Consider the following 22997-nt stretch of genomic DNA (forward strand, 5'->3'; position numbering starts at 1 on the left):
CAGAGATGGGTCAAGTTTCGAGCAGTTATTTGTGATGTTGAGTTATTTACAGCAGGGGGCAGTCAAGTGTTGCATATTGCACATCAGAACAAGAGGACACTTTACAAATGCTCCAGCATTCAACAAATGCAAAAGGCAACTCATTAACAAGACATTATCTTTTATTCAATAAATAATTTACATTATAAACAGATGGTGAGTGTGGCACCACTTTTGCTCTACATTACAAACACAGTTTGATCTTTCTGGCATGTCCCATTTGGCTTCTTATTTTTTATTTTTTATTCTCAATTCTGTATTTTATACTATTACAAGTATGACAACCTCTATTCACAATCAAGTTCAAACAAAGCAAGAGCTAAATGAAATCAAATCATAAAGTGCTTTTAAATCAAAAACATGAACACCTCAGAACATTTCCCATTCCCTTTTTAAATGGGCTGGAGTGCATCCAGCCTGTAGAGTTTGGTCTAACACCAAGTAACCAGAGTGAGCTTAAAACATAACCTGGATGTTATCAGGACCATAGAGAACTGGCACCAAGATCGGACCAGTGTAAATAAATGATCAATATACTGTAACTACACATAACTGGCTGTTCTGTTGTGTTCATACATTTGCAAAATCCCTTAAAAAAGGTTCACATTCAATAAAACGTTTCTCATATACAAAATTGTAGTGATAAATTCAACACAACAGGTAAAATACAAATTTAACTCAGCAACTCACAAACATATATACAATCTCACATTACACATTTAGAACCATATACTGTACTATAAAACCACAATACAAATTACACCTATTAACACAAGATTCAACATTACAATCATTTTTATTTGTTGGCGTGATCACTTTTTTGTCATTCTGCATTGATACTTTCCATAGCAGTAGTAATTTCTGCCAAATACTTCAGTGTAAGTAAATATTACCATGAAACCTTTCCCAAAGACGTAATAGTATCTAAGAGGATGACAACTATACTACTACATTACCAGGCAGACACTGTATTTGAGAGCCAAAATTTAAATGGAAAACTCCCCTAGCAAGGAATGTTTTCATGAACATCAGAAAAGCAACGGTTAAAACTGCAGCACAGAAGCAAATGGTAGTCTTACAGTGTATACATGTCACTGTGGTTCTGTGAAAGCATTTTGGCCTTTTTGCTACCACAAATTCACCCACTGAGACAACTTATATACATACAACTAAGAATCCCCAATGTGAATCACTAAACTCCTCCAAATAGACGGAGAGATGAAACTTTTACTGTTAGGAAATAGTTGGCACGGGGGCTTGTTTCTTTGGCAAACACTTACGCCATGAATTCATGTCTACGCACATATGCTAATAATTTGTTCCAAGCCATGTCAGCAGATTGTAAATGCAAAAACTGGCTAGTATGTAACTACGAATATAGGCAAGATCACTTAAAGTTAGTTTCTAACTAGAACCGGTCCAAATAACAGCCAACATCTGCACCTTTGCTGGAGACAGATGGCCACATTGAAGGGGGGAAAAAACATTCACAAAATGTAAGAGTAGATCCCTTTTTCCCCCCGTGGAGATTTGTTGATTGATGGTTCAAGAGGTAAGTAAACAATCTGTAAACGTTGCTGCATTCTTGATGCCCTTTAGCTAAATTTGTTCTTAGCTGTTGTGTTACAGTAAGTAAATGTTATATAAGGAATTGATCATTTGATGAAAAACAAATCATTACAATATCAAACACTGACTGTGGTCATAATGACAAGGATTTGTGTCTGTAGTTTACAGATGGAAGGAGTGAAATAACAACTCTGTGCCAGTTCAGTTATAATTTGCTACTTGGCAGATATTCAGTTTCAACTGACCCTAGACCACCATGAATTTTCTATATTAGAGTCTTGGGTGTAATATAAAGACATAGGAAATAGTTCTCCCCTACAAGCTCTATTTCCCATTTCCGAGGAGAGTGTTCTCTCACTCACTCTGTCCCTCTCTCCCTGTAACGCACGCACGCACGCACGCACGCACGCACGCACGCACGCACGCACGCACGCACGCACGCACGCACGCACGCACGCACGCACGCACACACGCACACACACACACACACACACACACACACACACACACACACACACACACACACACAACAATATGACCTATTAATCTCCACAGCAGACAACTGGAGACACTGCACTGACATCCTTTTGGCTGAGCACTTCCTAAGAAAGGCTCGGGCCTTTCCAAAGCTGGAAGCTAATCAAACATGGGGCTCCTTCTGGACATAGGTTAACAAAAGCTCCTGTCAGGTCCCCAACTGGAGCCACATGAGCCACAGAAAACGTCACTGCCTTGGCACCAACGAGGGGATCAGTAGAGGAGGATCAGCAAACTCCTCTTTCTGCAAGAGATCATCTCATCCAGCCTCTCGTAGGCATGCAGCCCCAGTGGGAATGTGGGATTTAATCCCAGCTGGATACCCAGAGCTCTGGCGGTAGTGGGGTCTCTCTCACCACCACACCTGCCATCAAAGACCGGTCCTACAGACCAGCTGAATGATGATAGGTAAGGAGCCAGGGTAACTCGTCCCATCTTACACGACTGAAGTTGAGACATGGCGATGCAACAAAAATGAGACGTACTGCTGGGACGAGGCTGAGTAGTACACGTAAACAACAGAGTCCCCATTCGGAGGTAAGGGTGGCCTGGCCAGGCAGCCACCGGTCACACAAGACAAGAAGCAGAGCACCGGAGTGGAGCTGATGTACAAGTACAACACAACAAGAGCACTCATTTACCACTAACTGACAGATCGTGAAGATGCTGCTTGAACACGACTATAGATGAACTAGGCAATGATCAATCCACAGCAACACAGCCAGACAGTTCAGGAGGAAGAGTGAGGGTAGATTTTTCACCCTCTGTGCCGAGTTACCTATAAATGCATCCTTTTCGTAGATGTGGTATCTGTTACTGTTTGAGTGGAGCATTTTTACATCCTCAAAGGCATAGTAGGCAGCCATGGTGAAGTTTATGTCTCCGGAGGAGAGGAGGTCAAACACGCATGACTGAAAATATAGGTCCTCCACAGGGAGGCGTTCTTTACACTTGGCCTTGGCGGACTGGTAGGTGAAACCATGCGTAGCAGCACCGCTCCGGACCCTTCCCACGCCGTGAGTCTCGGCCGCATTAGCCCGGAAGGTCCTGAAGTCAATGCGCTGGTTCATGGGGCAACCATGAAGACAGAGGTATAGGTCTTGGTTGTCGCCTTCCTCCACAGAATTGACCACCTCCTCCGGCATTCGCACGGCGAAGGTCAAATAGCGCCCTACTTGCCGAACCACTATTGTTGTTCCAATGTACTTGGCCTGAATTTCCACGTGCTGCCCAGCCACCTTCTCCACCACACGGAGCGTGTTAGCTCCATGCCGGTCTCCACCATTCTTAGACCCATCAGCAAATGCTGCAGGTAGTTCATCCGTCTCGGCATGGTACATCTTCTGGTCCACACACTCTTGAAAGTTCGTAAAGATGATTGTCAGCTTTGTGGAAAGAGAAAGAGAGAAACCATTAGAAGTCATCGCTGTAAACATGAATATTCTAAGAAATGCAAATTGATGGCAGGCTACAGGTGCTGTCATTCATTGGTCAAACATAGAAAGTAAGCTGGGCTAAACATCAGATGAATGTCATTGTTGAACATGACGAGGACCCACAAGATGATGTTATGTTTCAGACAAACCAAAAAATATTTCATTCAGCGTATCAGCTCCGTAAATGTTCTAACAACTGGTCGGTGGGTGCACTGTCTAAATAGTGTTCTTTTAGAACAAGTTTGAGCAATATAGTCCTATCCAACCTACCACCCCACTTAAGTGTCACATTTCAGCTATGGCTCAACATGGGGGAGGCCAAGGTAAACGCCCTCAAAAAACATGAGTCTCGGCCATGTTAAATCAGGCCTCAGTTTGCAGACACAAAGACGATCCATTCATGGAGCTGAAAAACCTGCGTGTGAACCCCAGAGCTGTGCTCCAGGGAGTGGCATTGGGCCAGAGCAGGGGATATGCTCTGTGCCTAATTAAGTACGACTGCTCACCGTTCTGTGAGCTCAGTTTCATTAAGAAGCCAATGAGCTGCTGTCACTGCAGTTATACCAGGTTCAGCCTAAAGACTCACTTGTCACTTCACTTCACTACCTACTAGCGAGGTCATGCTACACCAATCATTTCCCAGTTTCCCAAGTGCTGACACATCATCACATAAATACAAATTTGGACCACTTTTAGGATTTTAGTAAGGGGACGTGCGGGCTGGTTCATATGTGAATCGTTTAATGATGAAGGGAAATGCACAACTTATTTAATTATCCAATCAAATAAACAAAGCTAACATTAGCCAGTGCTATTCCCTGAAGCTGTAGAAACATGCCTATCTAGCCATGGGAGCCTTGTTTGCACAGGTGGTATTGGCTGCTGCCTTGTTTTCCCTTTGTCCAGACTCTAGATCTTGAAAAGCTGTCTCATTTGCTTCCAAGAACAGCAGTATAAAAATACCATTACTTTAAAAACCCTGAATGCTAAATAGAACATCATTAAGAGACCTTGATTGCAGAAAATTGCTCTTTCTTCAAATTGTGATTGTGGACAAAGTCCTCTTATACCTCAGTTTAAATGCTGCACTCATGCTATTCTGCAGAGTGACCAAGGCACATTAGAACGGTTTCCAAAATTATACCAAATGCGGATAAACTGTAACTGAATTTGCCTACAAGTATACCGTCTGTCCCCTAATTCTTTGTTTATGACCTTAAGTTCTACCCAAGGCCATTTCAGGGACAGCCACCCCGTCTATCCAATGTACCATAAAAGAAAACAACGATAATTTATGAGGTATGTGAGCCAGCTAAAGTGGAGAAAGTATCGGCAGTTCCCTGCATGGCTTGAACACTTAGTTGAAACAACACGTTCTAAAGTCACTGGTATAGCAGGGACTTATACACGCAAAGCAGACCAAACATCAATCTTGCCTTGTCCTCAGGGAAAGTGAAAAGTGAGCATTCTGGAGGCCCATAGACATATTTGATGAAATAACGTTGCCATTATACTGAACTGACATATCATTTATAAAACGTACTATCAAGATTTCTGCAATTGTTCCATATATGGCCTCTTTGTGTTATGGAACCAATCCAAATGTTAACCAGAGTCCACACTAAAACCTGACCGCTCCCACCACAACTTTGACCACATTAAAGTGGATAAGACACTCTTGCGAGCAAAACATGCACATAAATATTTGATTTCTGCTCTGTCAAAATATGTTTTTATTATGCATCGCTAGACCCAAGTCCCAACTTGCGAACAAGCCATAAGTCCAAGTCGGAATTATGGTTAGAATAGAACAAATAACTCCAGTGTTCTGTGTGAATGTGAACATGGATGAGAATGATAGGGATATCATTATTTATACCTTGCTGGTTGCTGTAGCCATGGACCCAGGTACTACAGGGGTGTTGGTCACCTGAACAGACAGGTATTTGTTGTGGATAAGTGGCCAGGACCCTTCAACCTTACAGGTCTGGAAATCATCAGTGAAGGTTCGGAGGTGTGGGTCTCCAAAGAAGCCACAGTGGGTGTAGTTGGGCGGGGCTGAGTGACGCGGGAGACTGCGCTCATAGTGGCATACCTCCGGGCCATCCGAGCGCTCTTGACTGTCAGGTGGCAGCTGTGGCGGTGGGGGAGGGGGTGGTGTGCGGGCATGTGGCTGGGATGTGGGCCCCTCCTTGGAGCAGTTGTGTTGGCTCATAAGGTCTTCTATGCCATGTTGGGCTGAGTGGTATGCCAGGTCACCCCTACAGGTGCGTGCAGTCCGGCGCACACAGCTATTGTAGGCCCGCAGTGCAGTACAAAACTCCTCCTCTGGGCCAGAGTTTGAGGTGGAGGCCCAAAATTCTGAGTTGCACTTGAGGATCTTGCACTGGAGACTCACTGTCATGGGAAAAGACACACATGTTAAAACAAAGAGGTAACCATGCCACAACCTGTAGAAGCAATACATAATAAGGCGTAAATAGCCTACATTTGAATTGATAATGCTTGTTTATTATTGCCCTTACCATTGTTGATACATAGAAAATATATCGAAATGAGTTAATTATCAGCAATGATGCGTAAGGTTTCTCCTATTTTGTTTTTTACATTATAAAAATAAAAATATTTCTCAGATTTAGCAAATTACAAAAAAAAATATATCAGAAAGTCAGTGTCTAAATCATCAACTATGATACACTGGCTTTTTGAAGAGGCAACCTGCTCAGGCTCAAAGAAAATAACTGCTACTGAACTAAATACAGTAAAGTGTGAGAAATGTAACCATGACTTTAACCCTGGGGGTCATTAATTGGTGTTGTTTAATTAAAGGGTCTTCAGGACCACTGTGACAGGCCATTCTTCAGGTCAAACTGGATACACTGTAAGCACTGTAATCAATGAGTAATACAGCTTTTATAATCATCTTGAAAGAAGTGGCTTTGGCTGCAGGTTCTAAAATAATGTACCATTAAAGGACCACTTCGCCACTATTCAACCTAGTCTGTGTGTTTTTAATCATTAGCATATATGCTAAAATGCGCCCGTTTATTATCATTGGTGTTCTGTAGCTCCGTGGGCGCACTTCCAAAGCTGTCCACCATGTACGTATTTGTCCAAAAATGACGTAGGTGGTGGACACTCGGTAGGCTTTCAGAAACTACAGGGACAATGGACAGGTAGGCTTGCCGTAGCTAGCCTAGCCGCGAAGGACACCCCTGTCTACACAACAACAAACGAAAACAACGAGTCAGTATGGCTGCTCCAGGGGATTTTTCCCTTACACATATTGGCAGAATCTGCGTTAGGGTCGTTATATGAACCAGAAATATACGGAGGAAGAAATGCAGTGACGGGGACAAGAGCAGCTGCTAGTTGCTGCATCTGGAGGTGTGGACTGTTGCCTGCTGGAGCGACCTAGCTAGTAGCTTTCCCTGGTCCAGTGCGTCGCACATGCAAACCTTTCTGCCCAGGAAAAGTTTTTTCTGCCCAGATAGTGTTTGTTGACTGTGTTACTGGGAACCTGCGTTCAGGATGCCTAAATAAACTGGAAGTTGCAACCGAAGCCTGATGGACGAAGAGGGACATTCAGATTGAAGTAAGTGTTCAATGTATTTACAGCTTATTTGTGTACGTGTGTGTCGCCACACCATATTGTTTACATAAAGTGTCAGAGGCTAGGCACGGCTTCAGCCTACAACTTTTCGGTCCAAACATCTTCTATTCGTTCAACTATTCATTAATTCAATTCAAAACTGTATGGCATGCCATCTGAAGCAATGTTAGCCATGGGCTCGTATGTTTCAGGGCTAGCAATGTAAACATTCAAGTGTTATACCTGTGTCCATTAGGTCATGGGTACAGAAGGCTGATGAAGCTGAAGATGTCTTTGATGGACTGATGGTGAGCCATACATACTCAACTCAAACTTTATACATAAAGCACATTACTGTATTTGCTGTATTTTGTTTGACCCCCTAGAAAACTAGATGACACGTCTCAAGGGCATATCATTTTCAATAAAGGTTCATATATTTATATATGCTTTTACAAAGTCAGTGGTCAACCAAAGTCCTGTAAAATGTAGTAAATATACTGTCATTTATACTATAGGCCTACTGTGTCTCACACAGACGGTTTCACACTGTAGTATTGAATTGTATCTGTAAATCACACTAGATGACAGTGAATTGACTTTTAACCTTTTGTAATATCTCAAAAGAAAAAAGAAGATCATTACTGCATCAAAAGTAATCAACAAACTATAAAACTGATGACAACATTGTACAAATTACACAAGCAAAGTGCCTTGCACTGAATAATAATAAAACTTTGTATCGCACCTTTCATGACATGCAATGCAGCTCAAAGTGCTTTACAGAGCAATGGTGAAAAAAAAGAAACGCAAGGCATAAAACATTGAAATGGCAGTAATGCAATAGTGAGGACATGAATAAATCTAAAAGCAAGAGTGTATAAGGTGGTCTTGAGCTGTGCTTTAAAATGTCTAGAGACTGCCTGTCAAAGGTACAGTGGGAGTTTGTTCCACGCCGTCGGCCCGTAGAAGCTGAAAACTGCTTCACTGTGTTTTTTTGTTGCCATTTGTTAGGCACATCGAGCAAGCCAGCTGTGAGGACCTGAGGGGGTGGTTTGGGACATATCTAGGCAGGCAGTCATGTAGGTCGGTAGGTCACAGATGCAGACCAATAATTGTAAAATCAATCCTAAAAACAACCGGAAGCCAATGCCGTGACACTCTTAGTTTTAGTTAAAACTCTGGCTGCCGCAAGTTGTAATCGGTCAGTTGTTTTCTTTGGCAGTCCAGAATAAAGTGCATTGCAGTAATCAAGCCCAGAAAAAACAACGGCGTGGATCAGTGTTTTTGCATCATCTAATGACTGACAGGCTCTGATTCATACAATATTTCTAAAGGTGAAAAAGGCAATCTTGGTAACATGATTGTGTGAATTAAAATTAAATTCAGAATAATGACCCCCAAGTTCTTTACTGTACTGTTACTTTCTACAGTCAGGTTGCCAAGTCTGCTTATTATTATGATTGATATGTGATACTCAGTTGTAGCCTACCTACTCATTTGATCAGTAAAGAAACATACTGTACATAGCCTACACACTCAATCGTCCATTCCAGTAATCCTTGAGTGCTTTCACCATTACTGACTCTACGTCTCTCACCACAGCATGTGCGTCTGCTCCTGTCCTGTCTCGGCCAGAAGCAGCTCCAGTGACGTGTCATCATGCAGAAAGCCTGAAAAACCACCTGCCTCAGTGACCTCTGACTATAGAACATCTAGTTTGTTAGTTTCCAGTTCAACCATAGACCCCTGTTTTTATATATATCAGTACTATTAAAAGATAGTTGATTTGATGACAAGTTTGTTTATTTTATCTCATGTAGGCGTATGGTATTTATACATTTTGACCAATTCCTAATACTCATTCACATCTGAATGCAAACAAGACCACAATGGAAATAAGTGAATAAGTGAATGTGTTTTATTGTACTGTAACATAAGGTTTAAAAAACAAGGCCACACAGGCAAAGTTTGTAAAGTATCAATATTGCTATATAGAAATACTCTGTTACAAGTAAAAGTCCAGAATTTAAAATGTACTTCAGTAAAAGCACGACAATATTGGTAAAGGCTTAAGAGTAGTACATTGATTTATCAATCCAGATTGTGTACAACAGCAACATACAAAGTAAATTGTATCTATATAATATACTGTATACTTCATGGGAGTTCCTTGAAAGCCACTTCTTCATCTCTTGAGTCGAAGACAGCCACCGAGACCTCAGCTCCTGCATCAAATAAAGTATTATGCAATTATGGGCCTATCTGACCAATCATGAGACAATATGGTAAACAATAAGGTTTTTCATTTTTGCAAAAATGTTGAAAAATAGCAAATGTATACAAGCTCGCAGCACGGCACCAAGTGACGCACTGAGCTTGTATATCTGCTATTTTTGAATAGCCAATGCTAATACAGATGCTTTCCCGGTTTTAAATGCTTTTATGTTTGGTTTGTAGTTTGAAGCTTGATATGGAAAAATGTAGCTCTGGTCCATAGCCTTCTGCAGGGCTATGGACCAGAGCTAGGAAAAATGGTGGTGTTTATGTGGAGGGTGTTCCAGTTACAAACAGCAAAAAAGGTCTTTAGCTGTAAGCATCAGAGACACTCGGCATGTCAAATTCATTTATAGACATCACAACAACAACCACGTGTAACAACAACCATGTATTTTGAAAGGAAATGCATGTGGTCGTAGCTTTAGTTTATTACGACATACCTCTGTTCTGCTTCGATGATGATGATCCGCGTCAATTCTTCCATTAGATTGCGGTCGAACTGGAAGATATCTGCGGTGGTGAAATGTTCACTGCACACCCAAAGTGGTCCGAGTACAGTACAGAGTAAAGCTGGATGATTGCATCTGTATTTTCGTCATAACGAGTTCTAAAAACAAAGCCAGCCAGTGGCATCTCGAGTCCGACGCACGTTCGAACTCACTACTATTACCGCTACTTACTTACTACCAGAGACTAGGCTACTAACTACTATACCACCACTACTGCTGTTACTATTACTACCGCTAAATATTAGCTATTATTACTTCTATCGCTTGCAACTCCAAACAACAACAACACGAGAAACTTTCAGCTGCCTGGGGCTGCCTGTCTGTCTGTCGCGCAATGCACTGTGGGTAATGTAGGAAATGAGCGCACCGTTCCTCGGCTCGTTACATGAGCCGTTGTCAGCCACTATATCGCCAAATGAAAATATTTATATTTTTTTCATGAACGCATATCATACTAAAGCATGACAAATGCCATGTTATAGTGGCGAACTGATCCTTTAACATAAAACTGCTCTAAAAGTGCATGCCTATGAAATGTCTTCCCTGGTATATAGCTATATCTGAGCAACTCTTAACACAAATGTCCTTCAGACCTTTTTCCATACGCAAATGTTTACTGCGGTAACTGACTGAGAGATTGCCAGCGCTAACAAAGCTTTCATTTATAGGAGCAACAAGTTTCACCAAACATCAGAAGGATAAGATATCAAAACGTTGGAGCCAAACGTATATTTTGTCATTTGAATTGTAGGCCTACAATATGCGTTTGATTGCTCTAATGTTTAATAGGGTCGGTGGCTGACTGGCTGGCAACATACCAATCTTAACCTGAAATAAGCGCCACAACTATCGCTATCACTTTGTTGTTTGACGGTAAGAGACTTGAAAGGGAGACCGATAACGATAAGGGTTGGCAAATGCACCTAACTTGACTTGAATGAGGTGTTCCTTTATTATAGACGGCCGATAAGGTGTGACTGTTTGTCAACAATGTTATCTTTTGCATGGTTCTGGTTGATTTTTAATAGTCTTCTGTTCCACATCAAATAGCCTACCATGCATTGCATATATAGCCTAGAAATAACAGCAATGAAAACACTGCAAATTGCCATTTCCGGCTTGCATGAAAAGGTAATTTGAAGGAGCTAATGGTAAAGACCCCCAATACCATACCACGACCCCCCCCCCCCCCCCCCCCCCCCCCAAATTCCCGTATCCCCATCCCCCAAACACAACAAGACTGCAGGGCTCAGGCTGCAGTGGGAGCACACCACAGCCCAGAGGAGAGCATCAGGTCTCGTCTCACACAAAAACCAGGTCCATTTCACCATTTGAATGTGTTAGAACTATTGCTCAGTGCTCACTTAATAATTCATTCGGAATAATAATAATACCATCACAGGCTAAAAGTAGATGCAAGTTGCGTGCACTTGCAGCAGTTGCAACTAAAAGATGCATCATGATACAGCCAAAAGCAAAGATTTTAAGCCTTTTTAAATGTTGAAGTAAAAGTCATTACGACCCAGGCAATTCGGGGAACCATTTTGCAAACGACCTTTTCTAATGTGCATTTAAATCGTTTAGTATAGGCTAATACAGGACATCCAACCATCCAGCTTGCTTGGATGGACATACTTTAACACGACTCTACCTTGATGGCACGCACAACGACTTTTCAGCGGAAAGAAATACACGTTAAACACTGCCAGTGCACTGCCAACACGTCCAGTTCCTGCTCTTAATCGTGGATTTGTATGTCTACGATGAGTATTTTGCAACTTACCACACGGAAATATTGAGAGAAACACGGCGAGGATTTTGAAGACTTCAAGGGCCGAGGGTCTTGCACTTTTCCCCATAACCATCCATCCAGCTCGGGGTCGCACTTCACTCCTCTCCCTGTTCAAAGCAGATCACGGAAGGATAGAGGTAGTTAAGCAAACCGACTGAAGAGCAAGAGCACAATCCGTACAATCCATAGGAGCATATGAGCGAGCGGTGTGCGACCATCACCACTTCCACTAGTAGTTACAGTGTTGTTACGCTACAACTACTCGGCTCAATGCAATTGAATTCCAATCCACAGCGAACGGGACAGGCAAGCAATCGATCTTCCTTTTAGGGAGTGTCAAGAAGGTGCAACGTCTCGGGCTGCTACTGACTGAGCCAATCAGAGCTGGCCGTTCTGCCCTTAAGTCCCTTCTCAGTTTCAAATTACATCTCACACTTTTACGACGAAGTCATTTTGACCCGCAGCGCTGCTTAGTGCTTTGCCCAATAATTGTTTGTAGTAGGCTACTGCATGCGCTGCAATCACAAACTGCGGGGAATATGGAGTGGACAGACACACACACACACACACGCACACACACAACACACACACACACACACACACACACACACACACACACACACACACACACACACACACACACACACACACACACACACACACACACACACACACACACACACACACACACACACTATATCACAATAGAAATTGCCACATGTCAGTGAATAACACAGAATATAGACACTGGTGCCTATAGTTGCCTACTACTACAACCAACAGTATACTGAACACAAACACTGCCAGCCCAGTGCATGCATTGCATTGCTAGCCACACACTGATTGTGCCTGTATTTTTCCAGAGTGCGTTGAATGACAATGACATTGTCATTGTCATTCTGGCCCCAAAACTGTGGAATGCACTCCCCGTTGCAATCAGAACTGCAGCATCACTCCCAATCTTCTGCCGTAGTCTGAAGACCCACCTTTTCAGACTCCATCATGGCCCATAGCACTTATCCTATACTCCCTTAGATAGCACTTTTTTAGACTTAGATAGCATTTGAAACAGACTTATAGCATGTCATGTAGACAGCACAATAATTGCAGTAGTCATAGCACATCATAGTACATATGTATAGCATAGTATAGTATATATGTATAGTTAATATGTATAGTGTCATTATATAGATATGTTCTAGTTACGTTCTTAGCTTACGCATGTTTCTTGATAAATGCATTTTATATATGTGATGTATTCCCATACTTTTGTTCTTGCCTCATGTAAATCGCTCTGGATTAAGAGCGTCTGCTAAATGCCTAAATTGTAAATTGTAAATTGTAATTGTTGTCCCTTGACTGGTTGATAGATACAATTATTAAGAGGTTTTCGGCTGTTTCAACATGCTTCCAGACAGCGTGGGCAACAGAGACTGGTTCCTCTGGATATAATGTAATGAATGGCATACATAAATGAAGGATTTCACAAATCCAGGTCCCCAAGTTGTAGGCTATATGACAATGAAACATATAGTACACAAATGTAGAGGCTGCACGTGTTTTTAACATAGGCATGCTACTTGTAATGACAAATCCAGGTGTCATCAGCACCTGTGAATGCTGTCACACCTGTCACATGCTGATTGAAAAAGTTTCTCATGAATCATCAATGTAAGACAATTGAAACCAGTTTCACCACAAATTGATAGCCATGTTCCATTCAAAGACAATTTAACGTTGGAAGTTGAATATAGGCCTATACTAGGCTGTAGCTCACATTATTTCACCACTAATCTCATTATTCTCATGAATTCTGCAGCATATAGGCTATAACCTGTTTCTATTATAATCACCTTTCACACTGGCTAAATTCAGTAAATTGTGATATTGTTTACTATAGTAGCCTATAGTAGGGCTGTATCCGCCATTATGATAGGCTATGCCCATGACTTTCTCTGTTCTGAATTAGACATGCACTGTAAATTATTCTGATGACTGCATGCCCATGGAAAAAATCATTACCAGGTGTTTGCTATAGAGATATGCCAATTATCAACCATATGATATGACCGAATGACTGCTCGATATAACAAATTGATGTTTATCAATTGATTGATTGACCTGTTGAATAATTAAAGCAGGTTAATAATAATTTATTAAATAGTTATTGAGTTTTTTCTAGTTTATAGTCAACATAAACATATAAATTACACATAATCTAGGCATATATAAATATAGGCCTAAAATAAAATGTTAAAACGCTCATATATCAGGAACACCTGTACCCTAACTTTAAACGATAAATAATTCCCAGCATTATAAGGGAGACAACAGATAAATAGATACCATGTAGGGCTACTCCAAACGCCATCAGTTTCATTATGAAACATCTAAGCAAACTGAATGTATGCTATATGCAATATGTTGATGCTGCTCAATAATATGCTCAATAATATCTCTCATGTCAAGCCTACAGTATAGGCTAATTGAAGGTAGATGTAGGCTACTCTAATATAAGCTTAAACACTTTTATGTGGGCAAGTTTACCCTATACCTCTCATATGCTTTGCGAATTATAAAACATTTATACGGCCTATTAAGGCGCCTCCGTCTTGACAATCTGGGAGGATTTATTCTCTTCCAACAGATGGCGCTTGTTATGAGCTTGAAACCTCAAATCATGACACAAGTCACAAACGCACATGGCATTAGTGCCTGGGCATTGAGGACAAGCAAAACCTGTCATTAAATTCGGAGAAGTCTATTAACCTAATTGCCACAGTTATGCAGTAGGCTAAGGCTGCGTGAAAGGTGCCTATCAGCTGACAATAACCTGGTTTATTTTACCCACACTGACAGACAATATCATTATTTATAGAAAAATATAGTTTCAACTCGACTTATGGAATCGTAATAATATGCATTTATGATTCGTCTGCAATGACCTCACTGAATAATTAAATAATATGGAAATTAACTATCTGGAAAAAAAGAAGAAAAAACAGCAATAGCCAGTAATCAAAGTATTGGTGGAATATACATCATGGATCATGTTTTAGCTACCCTTTTGCAGACTTACGAATATTTTTGTTTTACTAGCCGATAGTCGCACCTTAAAATTCGGTTTATTACAGTTTTATATCAGTATAATAGCACGCAGCAAACCGGCTACCGGTATCTGAAATAATCCTATAACCATAGGATATTTCGTGGCTAAACATGGGGCTGACCGTTTGGAACATCTAACCAAACGTGAAGAATAACAGTGTGAGTGAGTATATAGGTATACGTATTTTAACTAATCTAATATCGGTTCAAATCAAAGTGTCGAACAAACTAACCTTTGCGACTGCATGGGCTCTCCACGACTTGAGTCCTGCGCAACCAGATGATAGCGCAAGAGCGAGACTCCTAAATCTCTCCAAAAGACCCGTTGTATCTGTCACAGTAATCCCAAATAAAACGCACTCATTGTTGTCTTTCGTAGTGGTAAATGTGCCAGTCTACACATTATGTCCACCGGAAGGGTCTCAAAGTTAACACAATTTTGCACAATGAAATAAAGGTGATTTTTCTTAGTTCATATTCATTTCGGCTGTCCTTGCGGAGTCAGGCTTCTTTGCAACCATTCGTCTGTTTAATTCATTTGACTCCTATACTATGACGGTCAAAAAGCGTGAAAATGTTTAAACAGATTAACTCCCAAACGGTCTCATCATCCGTGCGTTTATTCCAGCACTCCTAGCGCTGCTTATGGTCGACGTCGAGAGAAAAAGAGACCCGAGGGCTAGCTGCTGCTGAAGTGCCGCTGATCAGGCTGGCCCGATGCCTTGATTCGATGTTGTGAAATGGCTTGTTAGAAAGTGTGAGAGAGACAATGATCGTCTCTGCATGACGCCGCCGGGACCCGAAGTCTTCTTTGCCGAGGACCCCATTTCATTCCCACGAGCTGTGTCAAGACAACTGGATCAGGACTAGTGTGTGGGAGGAGAGGATTCCTCACACAGGACTGCTGCAAATAATTAAAGTGATTTGTTAGGGCTACATTACATTCATATTATTCACTTTTTTCCTTTGATCATTTTGTATTTTACTGATGCTGATTTTCCACAGAGCTGGGTTAATGTTATTATCTATTGTGGACTTTAAATAATCATCCAACTCAGTAAATCATTGGTTGGGGGGAAAATACAAAGCCGTAATAATTACACTGTAAATGGAGGATCAGATGGACAAACAGGCATGTGAGAAAGGGAGGGGGAAATACAGAGGACTCCAAGAAAGCTGCACCTGTGTTTTAGGATCAAACTGAAGTAAAATACCCCCCCCCCCCCCCCCCCCCCCAGTTTAAGCTACATGGACAGCCGCCCTCCACCCTTAGAACAGAAGTGGATCTCACTGCTCTGTGCTAGTGTGCTCTCTCTGATCATGAAACCCATCACATAAATTAATACAGTCAAAGAAACACATGAATCTCACCAAGGAGAATGACCATTTGAATTGCATGTATTGCTTCCAGCTGACACCATTCCTGTGCAAGATTGTGGCGAAAGCAGTGTGATGAGTATAACTCATGCTTATTGTAAAGTATCCTTTGTTTTATTACAATAAAGCTATACTGATGCATTTACAAGTACAACTTTAAATATAAATGGTTGACGTACCCATTATTTGAATCATTTCTGAAGGTGTCACATTTCATCATTTTGTCGATCCAGCAAGAACCTGATTCCTGCAACACCCCCTCTGCAATCACAGCCCTGAGCTGCCCTTCACTGATGGCCTTTGAGAAGCAACATTTTTAACATTGACGTAACAGGCAGACATGAAAGACTGCCACCCTGGTGTGAAAAGAATGGCTTTAAAGGTGCTCGATGCGGCTGGCCCCATCTCAAACACAGCTGGTGGACATATGTTGCCTTTGCTGAAGTATAGAAAACACAACATTAGTTGCACCAGTATAGTTAGTCTGTGCAATCATGCTTTAAACATTCAACAGCCCTAGAGCATTCTTTTCATTTCACTTTGCAGAACAAATCAGTGCTAAACAACTGTGTAACTATGTAATCAATAACCCTCACCTTCAGGATCCTCCTGGAATTTCCTTCAAATAACCCTTACTCCAGTCCTGATTTCTCAATTAAGGCCCATACAGTGGTCTGACTGCTAGTGGTACTTGACATGACAACCCTTTTCATGGAAGCCTTGCAACTTGCTTGAGATATCACCAGCTCACCAGCTCAGTGGCCTTGTGGTTATAGAGCAGGGGTGTCCAAACCTTTTTCAAAGGGGGGCATATTAGAAAATATTAAAACACCCAAGGGCCAACTACATAATTTAGCTTCTGATTTAAACGATTCTATTTAACTATCATCATCAATATTTAATATCAATGGTCTTTTGTCAGGTGTGTGCTGTGAACAAAAAGTGTATCTCAGCCTTTTTTCAGCCTTATGTCACATTACATTACGCACTTAAGAGCTGTTAGAGTGTCTGCCCTGAAACTGGGAGGTCGGGTTCGATCCCAGGCCGGGTCATACCAAAGACTGTAAAAATGGGACCCAATGCCTCCCTGCTTGGCACTCAGCATCAAGGTTTGGATTGGGGGGGTAGAAGTACAAAATTATTCCCGAGCGCATGGCATGGCACGCACAAATCTCGCATACAGCAATGTATGTGACAAATTGTATAGGACTAAGAACTTTAACCTTTAACATTGGTCTAATGGTGTCGACCAACACGTCCTCAAGTGAACATGTAAGGATCCAAGCAGGCAAGGCACAACAGTTTTGAGGTTTTATTGTTTCCATTTGTTTTGGGTTTTTTAAACAAACAAAATGGTCAACCAGTTTAAAGGAGATACAGGAACGATAGGCACCAATACCTATTCAGCCCCAGTCAAATCCGGCGACCTCAAAACAGGTTGTTCAAAAGTATTACACACTTTTCAAGATTTGTCAACATCTTTCAAAGAAAATTTAAAAACTGAAGCATAAACTAGGGTTAAAACTGATTTGTCCTTGAGGTGGTCCCAGGGGATCCCCAGCACCAAATAGCCAATATAAAGTTCACAACCCATTTTATTTCATGGCAGGGCAACAGACAAAACATAACAGAAGAAGAAAACAAGACAGAACATATTGCACATTCTAGGCCGAGTAGGTATTGCTGCCGAGCATTCCGGTTACCTTTAAAGGTATAACAACAAGAAGTTATAAAGTGAAAACCAATTGATACAAAAACAAATATTTAAAAAAATGAGGTTAGGCCAACCAAAAAGTAAAAACAAAAACAAAAACCAAACAAACAAAAATACCCCAAACAAAGAACTGAAATTAACACTGAAACACAGACATGACAATGAATGAATGGCAATGGCATTCTTATTAGTTTAGTTATTTATGCACCGGCCAGACTGGGCACTTGCAAGTTGCAACACACCTGCACTGTGCTGAATTGAGTGAGTGGAAGTGGAACACACCTGCACAGATTGCAGAAGGCCTTCAAAAGGGCATTCAGTTTGAGTATTCTGGTTATATTTAGTTTCCTTGCATGTTTCCTGTTCTTTTGATGCATTTGATGCTGGTAAGTACTGGTTTATCATTTGTTAAGTGGCCTTCCCTCGGTTATATGTACTTTGGTTGATTTGGTTTCCTTTTGTTTATATTATAGCTTGAAATCATCACCAGCACTGTTTCCATCATCCTTATCCATAATCTGTACCATGCACTGCCATTCAAATTTTATCCATCTGGTCCACTGGTCTTAATATTATTACTGATATTCTGATGTAGTGCTAGCCCAATTACCAGCTGAAATAGCCTACAAACGTTACACCAAAATAACTTAAAGTTTTATTTGAGAGTTGTCCAACCAACATATAATGATGGACAGTTGGTGAGGCAACCTTTAAAGAATCCATAAAGGTAAGAAAAATCACACCTGTGTGAGGTGCAACTATACATTTATTGTTATAGTTACTGTACTGTGCTCTGTACTGTATTGTAGTGTACTGTGTGGGGGTCCCCGGGGGGGTCCCCATTCCCCAGGACATCCAGAAAGGCCGGCGAGCCGCCCCGCGTCCGAAATGGTCGTGAAATAACAGTTGTCGTGTGGGGGTCCCCGGAACATGCAGAGCCCCAGGAACGGCCCAGGGCTCGTACTGTAGTGTACTCTGTGCTGTACAATACTGGCCACTTTAGGTGTTGCAGCTGTCTGTGCTCAGACATGGAGACAGACATACAATACACTGTCCATGTATACACACATTGCTGTGTAATGGAGCTCAAAATCATGTATGAATGATGATGATGATGATGTAAAGTAACTTTCCTAACCGTAGTAATACTGATGTGTAACTCAAAGTGTACACATGGAACCAAATGGACCTGTAAAGGTGTCCATACCTGTACAACTGCATGTACAACTGTACAGAGCTGACATCCTTTTGGCCGGATATTTACACTATAGACTATTATTAGAATCTTGCCTCTCTGGCTTAGAATTGTCCTTGAATTGAGACATCTCTTCAGTGTGTTACTGTTATATCTCCAAAATGTAAGTATTAAACAACAATGGTTGTAATGAGTTTTTGTTCAAAGTCTATAGGCATTTTAATTGCTGATCAATCGACTTCTCATAAATCAAGCCAAGTGATGACAACCTGTGTTTCCATACTAGTTTACATTCTCACTTGTAGATTTAGTTTAGCTTTGGGGGCATTCCAGGTTTGTGTATGAAATTTTATTATGTTATTGACTTTATGTTATTATTTGACTGTAAATTCCTCACCGTAGGATAAGATTTTCCTACGGTGAGGAATTTACAGTCAAATAATTCTCAACGACTTGCCACAGATTGTCAGCACACATACTGCCCTTAAGGGTGTGTGGGGGCCTGGTGCACCATGGTGTGTAGGAGTGAATGCAACTGTTTTGAGATTCTGGTGCTGTGTCGAGCAAAACTCAAACATGAAAAGCTGTTGACCTTTGCTACATTCACTGTTTAGAATCTTCTACCCATGGCATATTAATGAGCCTGCCACAGTGAGCTGCACCAATTTCCCGAGACGTCCCAGCATTTTGTTGACTCTCTTCAGACAGATTTGACAGGGCTCCCAGAGATACACTCGCCTCATCATGTGGTCGGTGCATCAATCAAAAATAAATATGCTCATTTATCTCCCAATCGCACAGTGTTTAACGAGATAATCCCTTCTCCTGTGGACTTCATGAAAAATTCATGAACATAATCCACAACAGGTGACCATGGTGGTAATAATATTATATTTTGACAATTCTGACAACCACCTGCAAATCTGGTTCAACATAAAATGTCGTCCCTTTAGTTCCATCCAAAAGGTTTTTCTCTGTTCTGATTTTGGATTTGAATTTGTTATGTCAACATGTATGACTACTATTTATCACTAGCCTATTTTACATATTCATGTAGTAGGCTACATGGAGATGTACTAGCCTACATGACCGGTTAAATTACGGTAATATTCACATACATTCATGAGATGGAAAATATGCTGTTATTGTATATCTGTTGCACAAGTATTACCAATAGAAATATACCAATATAAATAAAATGATTAGCAAATATAGTTTAAAGGGGTTTATTTGTTGTCTTTGGTTCCCTTCTACCAAGAATTTCAGAGAATAAATTACCTGTGTTTTGTACAGGCGGTCGGCCTACTTTGCTGCATACTAAAATGTGCCTGTCACTATAAACGGTAGGCCTATACCTCTTTCTCCAGTTTTGTATTCCCTCAAACTGGGATTATCCTGTGTTGATTGATGGTCTTTCTTTACAGAGATGATCAATATATATCCCTCACCAGTCAATGAACGTAAATATGTAGGCGTGTTTCTTTTACGTGGCTGACATTTAGAAGGAGGGCAGGATGCATTCAATATCAATGTCATGGTAAATAAGGTGTGAGTGTGAATTAAAATGATGTATTTACTGGTGATATATGTGGAGCCAAAGCACTGTGTGGAATAACCCCCTTAGTCAGTAACAGCATGAATGCCGATCCTTGCACATGGAGGAATGGACCTGAATGCATAAACCTTCATTACAGTGTGCACGTTCTCATTTGAGGCAGGAAAGGTGATTCTTTTTTTTTCATGAGCCCAGACTGTGATTCAACAAGAATTATGCACACTATTTAATTCTAGACATGGACTACAATAGACAGTGTGTGTATTCTGTAGCCTGCTAGAATAATTAGCCTCGCTGCTAAACAGATATGATCTGAATGAATGACACACCACCACATCAAACTAAATTACCAAGAGGGATGCTGCTAAATGAATAATGATTCTATCTAGACCATGAATAATCACAGGAATTATGCACCTGACAGGATCTTTTTAAAACACTGCACTTACATTGTGAATAATGGTCGGCAGCCGCAGACATTTCTCCATTATTACACTAGTAGACCCCATGAAGACAACACTGGAAAACCGAGGCTTATCTCAGTAAACAGCTGCCGTTATAATTTCCCGCTGCTTAAAGTTCTCTCCAAAAAAGAGGGGTGATATAATGTGTGAATATGAAATTAGATTCGATTTACAATTTGCACAGTATGAAATGCCTTGATGGTCATTGGTCACATGAAGAAATGAACAATGATGTCATAGCAGCCATCTGTGTCTTTTCTGTCACCATTATCATTCTGTACATTTTGCTTTTCATGAACCATTTGATATTTGGAAGCGTATAAATGTTCAACAAATAACAGAAATAGGAGGAGAGAGGCACTTAAGAGAAGATCAGTTAAGTAGATGCTACAGTAAACAGATGTAGCTACATGTATATAGACACAATGGATTACTGTACTTCTATATTATATATGTTTATATTGTATATGTTGCACTGCGAGAGTCAAAGAGGTGAGAGGAGGAGATTTCATAGTAACCCTATATTATGAGTGTTCATTGTATGTGTATGGTTGCAACATAATCTGACACAACTCTCAGCTCAAATATTACTTATATTTATATTTCAAGCCAAATGTCGCCTGGACATTCGGCTTTAAATACTGGAAAATAATCAACCAGCCTGAATGAATTCTTCTCCCCTTTATCCTTTGCCTCTCCTGCTTGGTTGTTGAACTTTATTAGCGTCCTGTCGTGTCGTCCTGTATGCACAGCTGCGGGGGCTAAATCTTGCCCTTCCTTTTGTACCATCCTGTCACAATGACTGGAGCAAAAAGCCCAAGTTATTGCAGCTGCAAGCAAATGATCAGTGGCCCCAAATCACTTTGCAGCTTTCGTGTGCTGGCAATAGTGGTGTAATCAAGATGTTGCTGAATACTTAAGGCAGAAACATATACTTTGATGTTATGAAACTAACATTAGAGAGTAAAACAATACTGTGTGTGTGTGTGTGTGTGTGTGTGTGTGTGTGTGTGTGTGTGTGTGTGTGTGTGTGTGTGTGTGTGTGTGTGTGTGTGTGTGTGTGTGTGTGTGTGTGTGTGTGTGTGTGTGTGGTTTTTTTTTAATGTCATACGTTCTCATTATTAATGAGAAAGGAGAGTCTCTCCACAATTATCTTAACCTTGAGAAATGGCCACACACATTGCCTTTAAAGTTTCTAACCCTCATCTTTCTGACACTAAAGGAACAGCTGACTAAAGTAAAAAATCACACCCGTGTGAACTGAGTGGTGTAAGGTTTTATATAGCATGATCAGCTGTGGTCTGACGTAATGTCTGACGTAATGAAATCACACAAAATATGTTAAGTAAAAAAAGCTATCATTTTTGATAAATGTATGTATCACACCCGGATGTGATTTCACAACTGGCTTTTTTTGCGCAGAGAAAATGACCACGGTTGCTACGGTCATCCAGTTCACCCGGGTGTGATTTAATTACGTCAGAAATTATTTTGAACATAGCAACCATGGTCATTTTTTTATGCACACAAAAGCCAGTTGTAGGAGTGGTTTACACCACTCAAAAAATAAACCATATGATTCTCTCCTATGGAGAGGAGTATATAAGTTTGAGCTGATTCCTAATGATAGATGACACTATCATACAGTTCATGAGCAAATTGCAGATTCAAATTCATTTATAAGCTTTGAGCCAATATCATGGGTCAATTCCTCAGTAAAAGTGAGTGCTCCCTCCTATAATTCTATTCTATGGCAATGGAGGGGAAATTAATTTGCAATGCTGCTGCCCTGGAATAAGATCATTTACATACTGAAATATTTATAGTCTC

At 40.9% G+C, this 22997-nt stretch overlaps 1 protein-coding gene and 1 long non-coding RNA gene across 2 annotated transcripts; one reads left to right on the top strand and one right to left on the bottom strand.

The window, feature by feature from the left end:
- Positions 1–143: 143 nt before the first annotated feature.
- On the bottom strand, positions 144–15834 carry rgma (repulsive guidance molecule BMP co-receptor a). Its single transcript, XM_079500474.1, has 4 exons — positions 15096–15834; positions 11746–11861; positions 5461–5978; positions 144–3530 (listed from the first exon to the last, which is right to left on the bottom strand). Exons 1-4 carry the CDS (start codon positions 15107–15109, stop codon positions 2826–2828), a joined length of 1353 nt encoding a protein of 450 aa, XP_079356600.1. The 5' UTR covers positions 15110–15834; the 3' UTR covers positions 144–2825.
- On the top strand, positions 6623–8918 carry LOC306922697. The gene is made up of 3 exons (XR_013789955.1): positions 6623–7176; positions 7430–7481; positions 8779–8918. It is a non-coding gene; the product is annotated as an uncharacterized lncRNA (long non-coding RNA).
- Positions 15835–22997: the final 7163 nt, after the last annotated feature.

The sequence above is a fragment of the Electrona antarctica genome, assembly GCF_951216825.1.
Source record: "Electrona antarctica genome assembly, chromosome: 5".
Classification (NCBI taxonomy): Eukaryota; Metazoa; Chordata; class Actinopteri; order Myctophiformes; family Myctophidae; genus Electrona; species Electrona antarctica.

Excerpts from the sequence above, each read along its gene's own strand:
- rgma (XM_079500474.1), bottom strand. Across the intron at positions 5,979-11,745 it reads TCTCTCAATATTTCCGTGTG|TGAGTCTCCAGTGCAAGATC; the intron begins GTAAGTTGCAAA and ends TTCCCATGACAG. Across the intron at positions 3,531-5,460 it reads TGGCTACAGCAACCAGCAAG|CTGACAATCATCTTTACGAA; the intron begins GTATAAATAATG and ends CTTTCCACAAAG.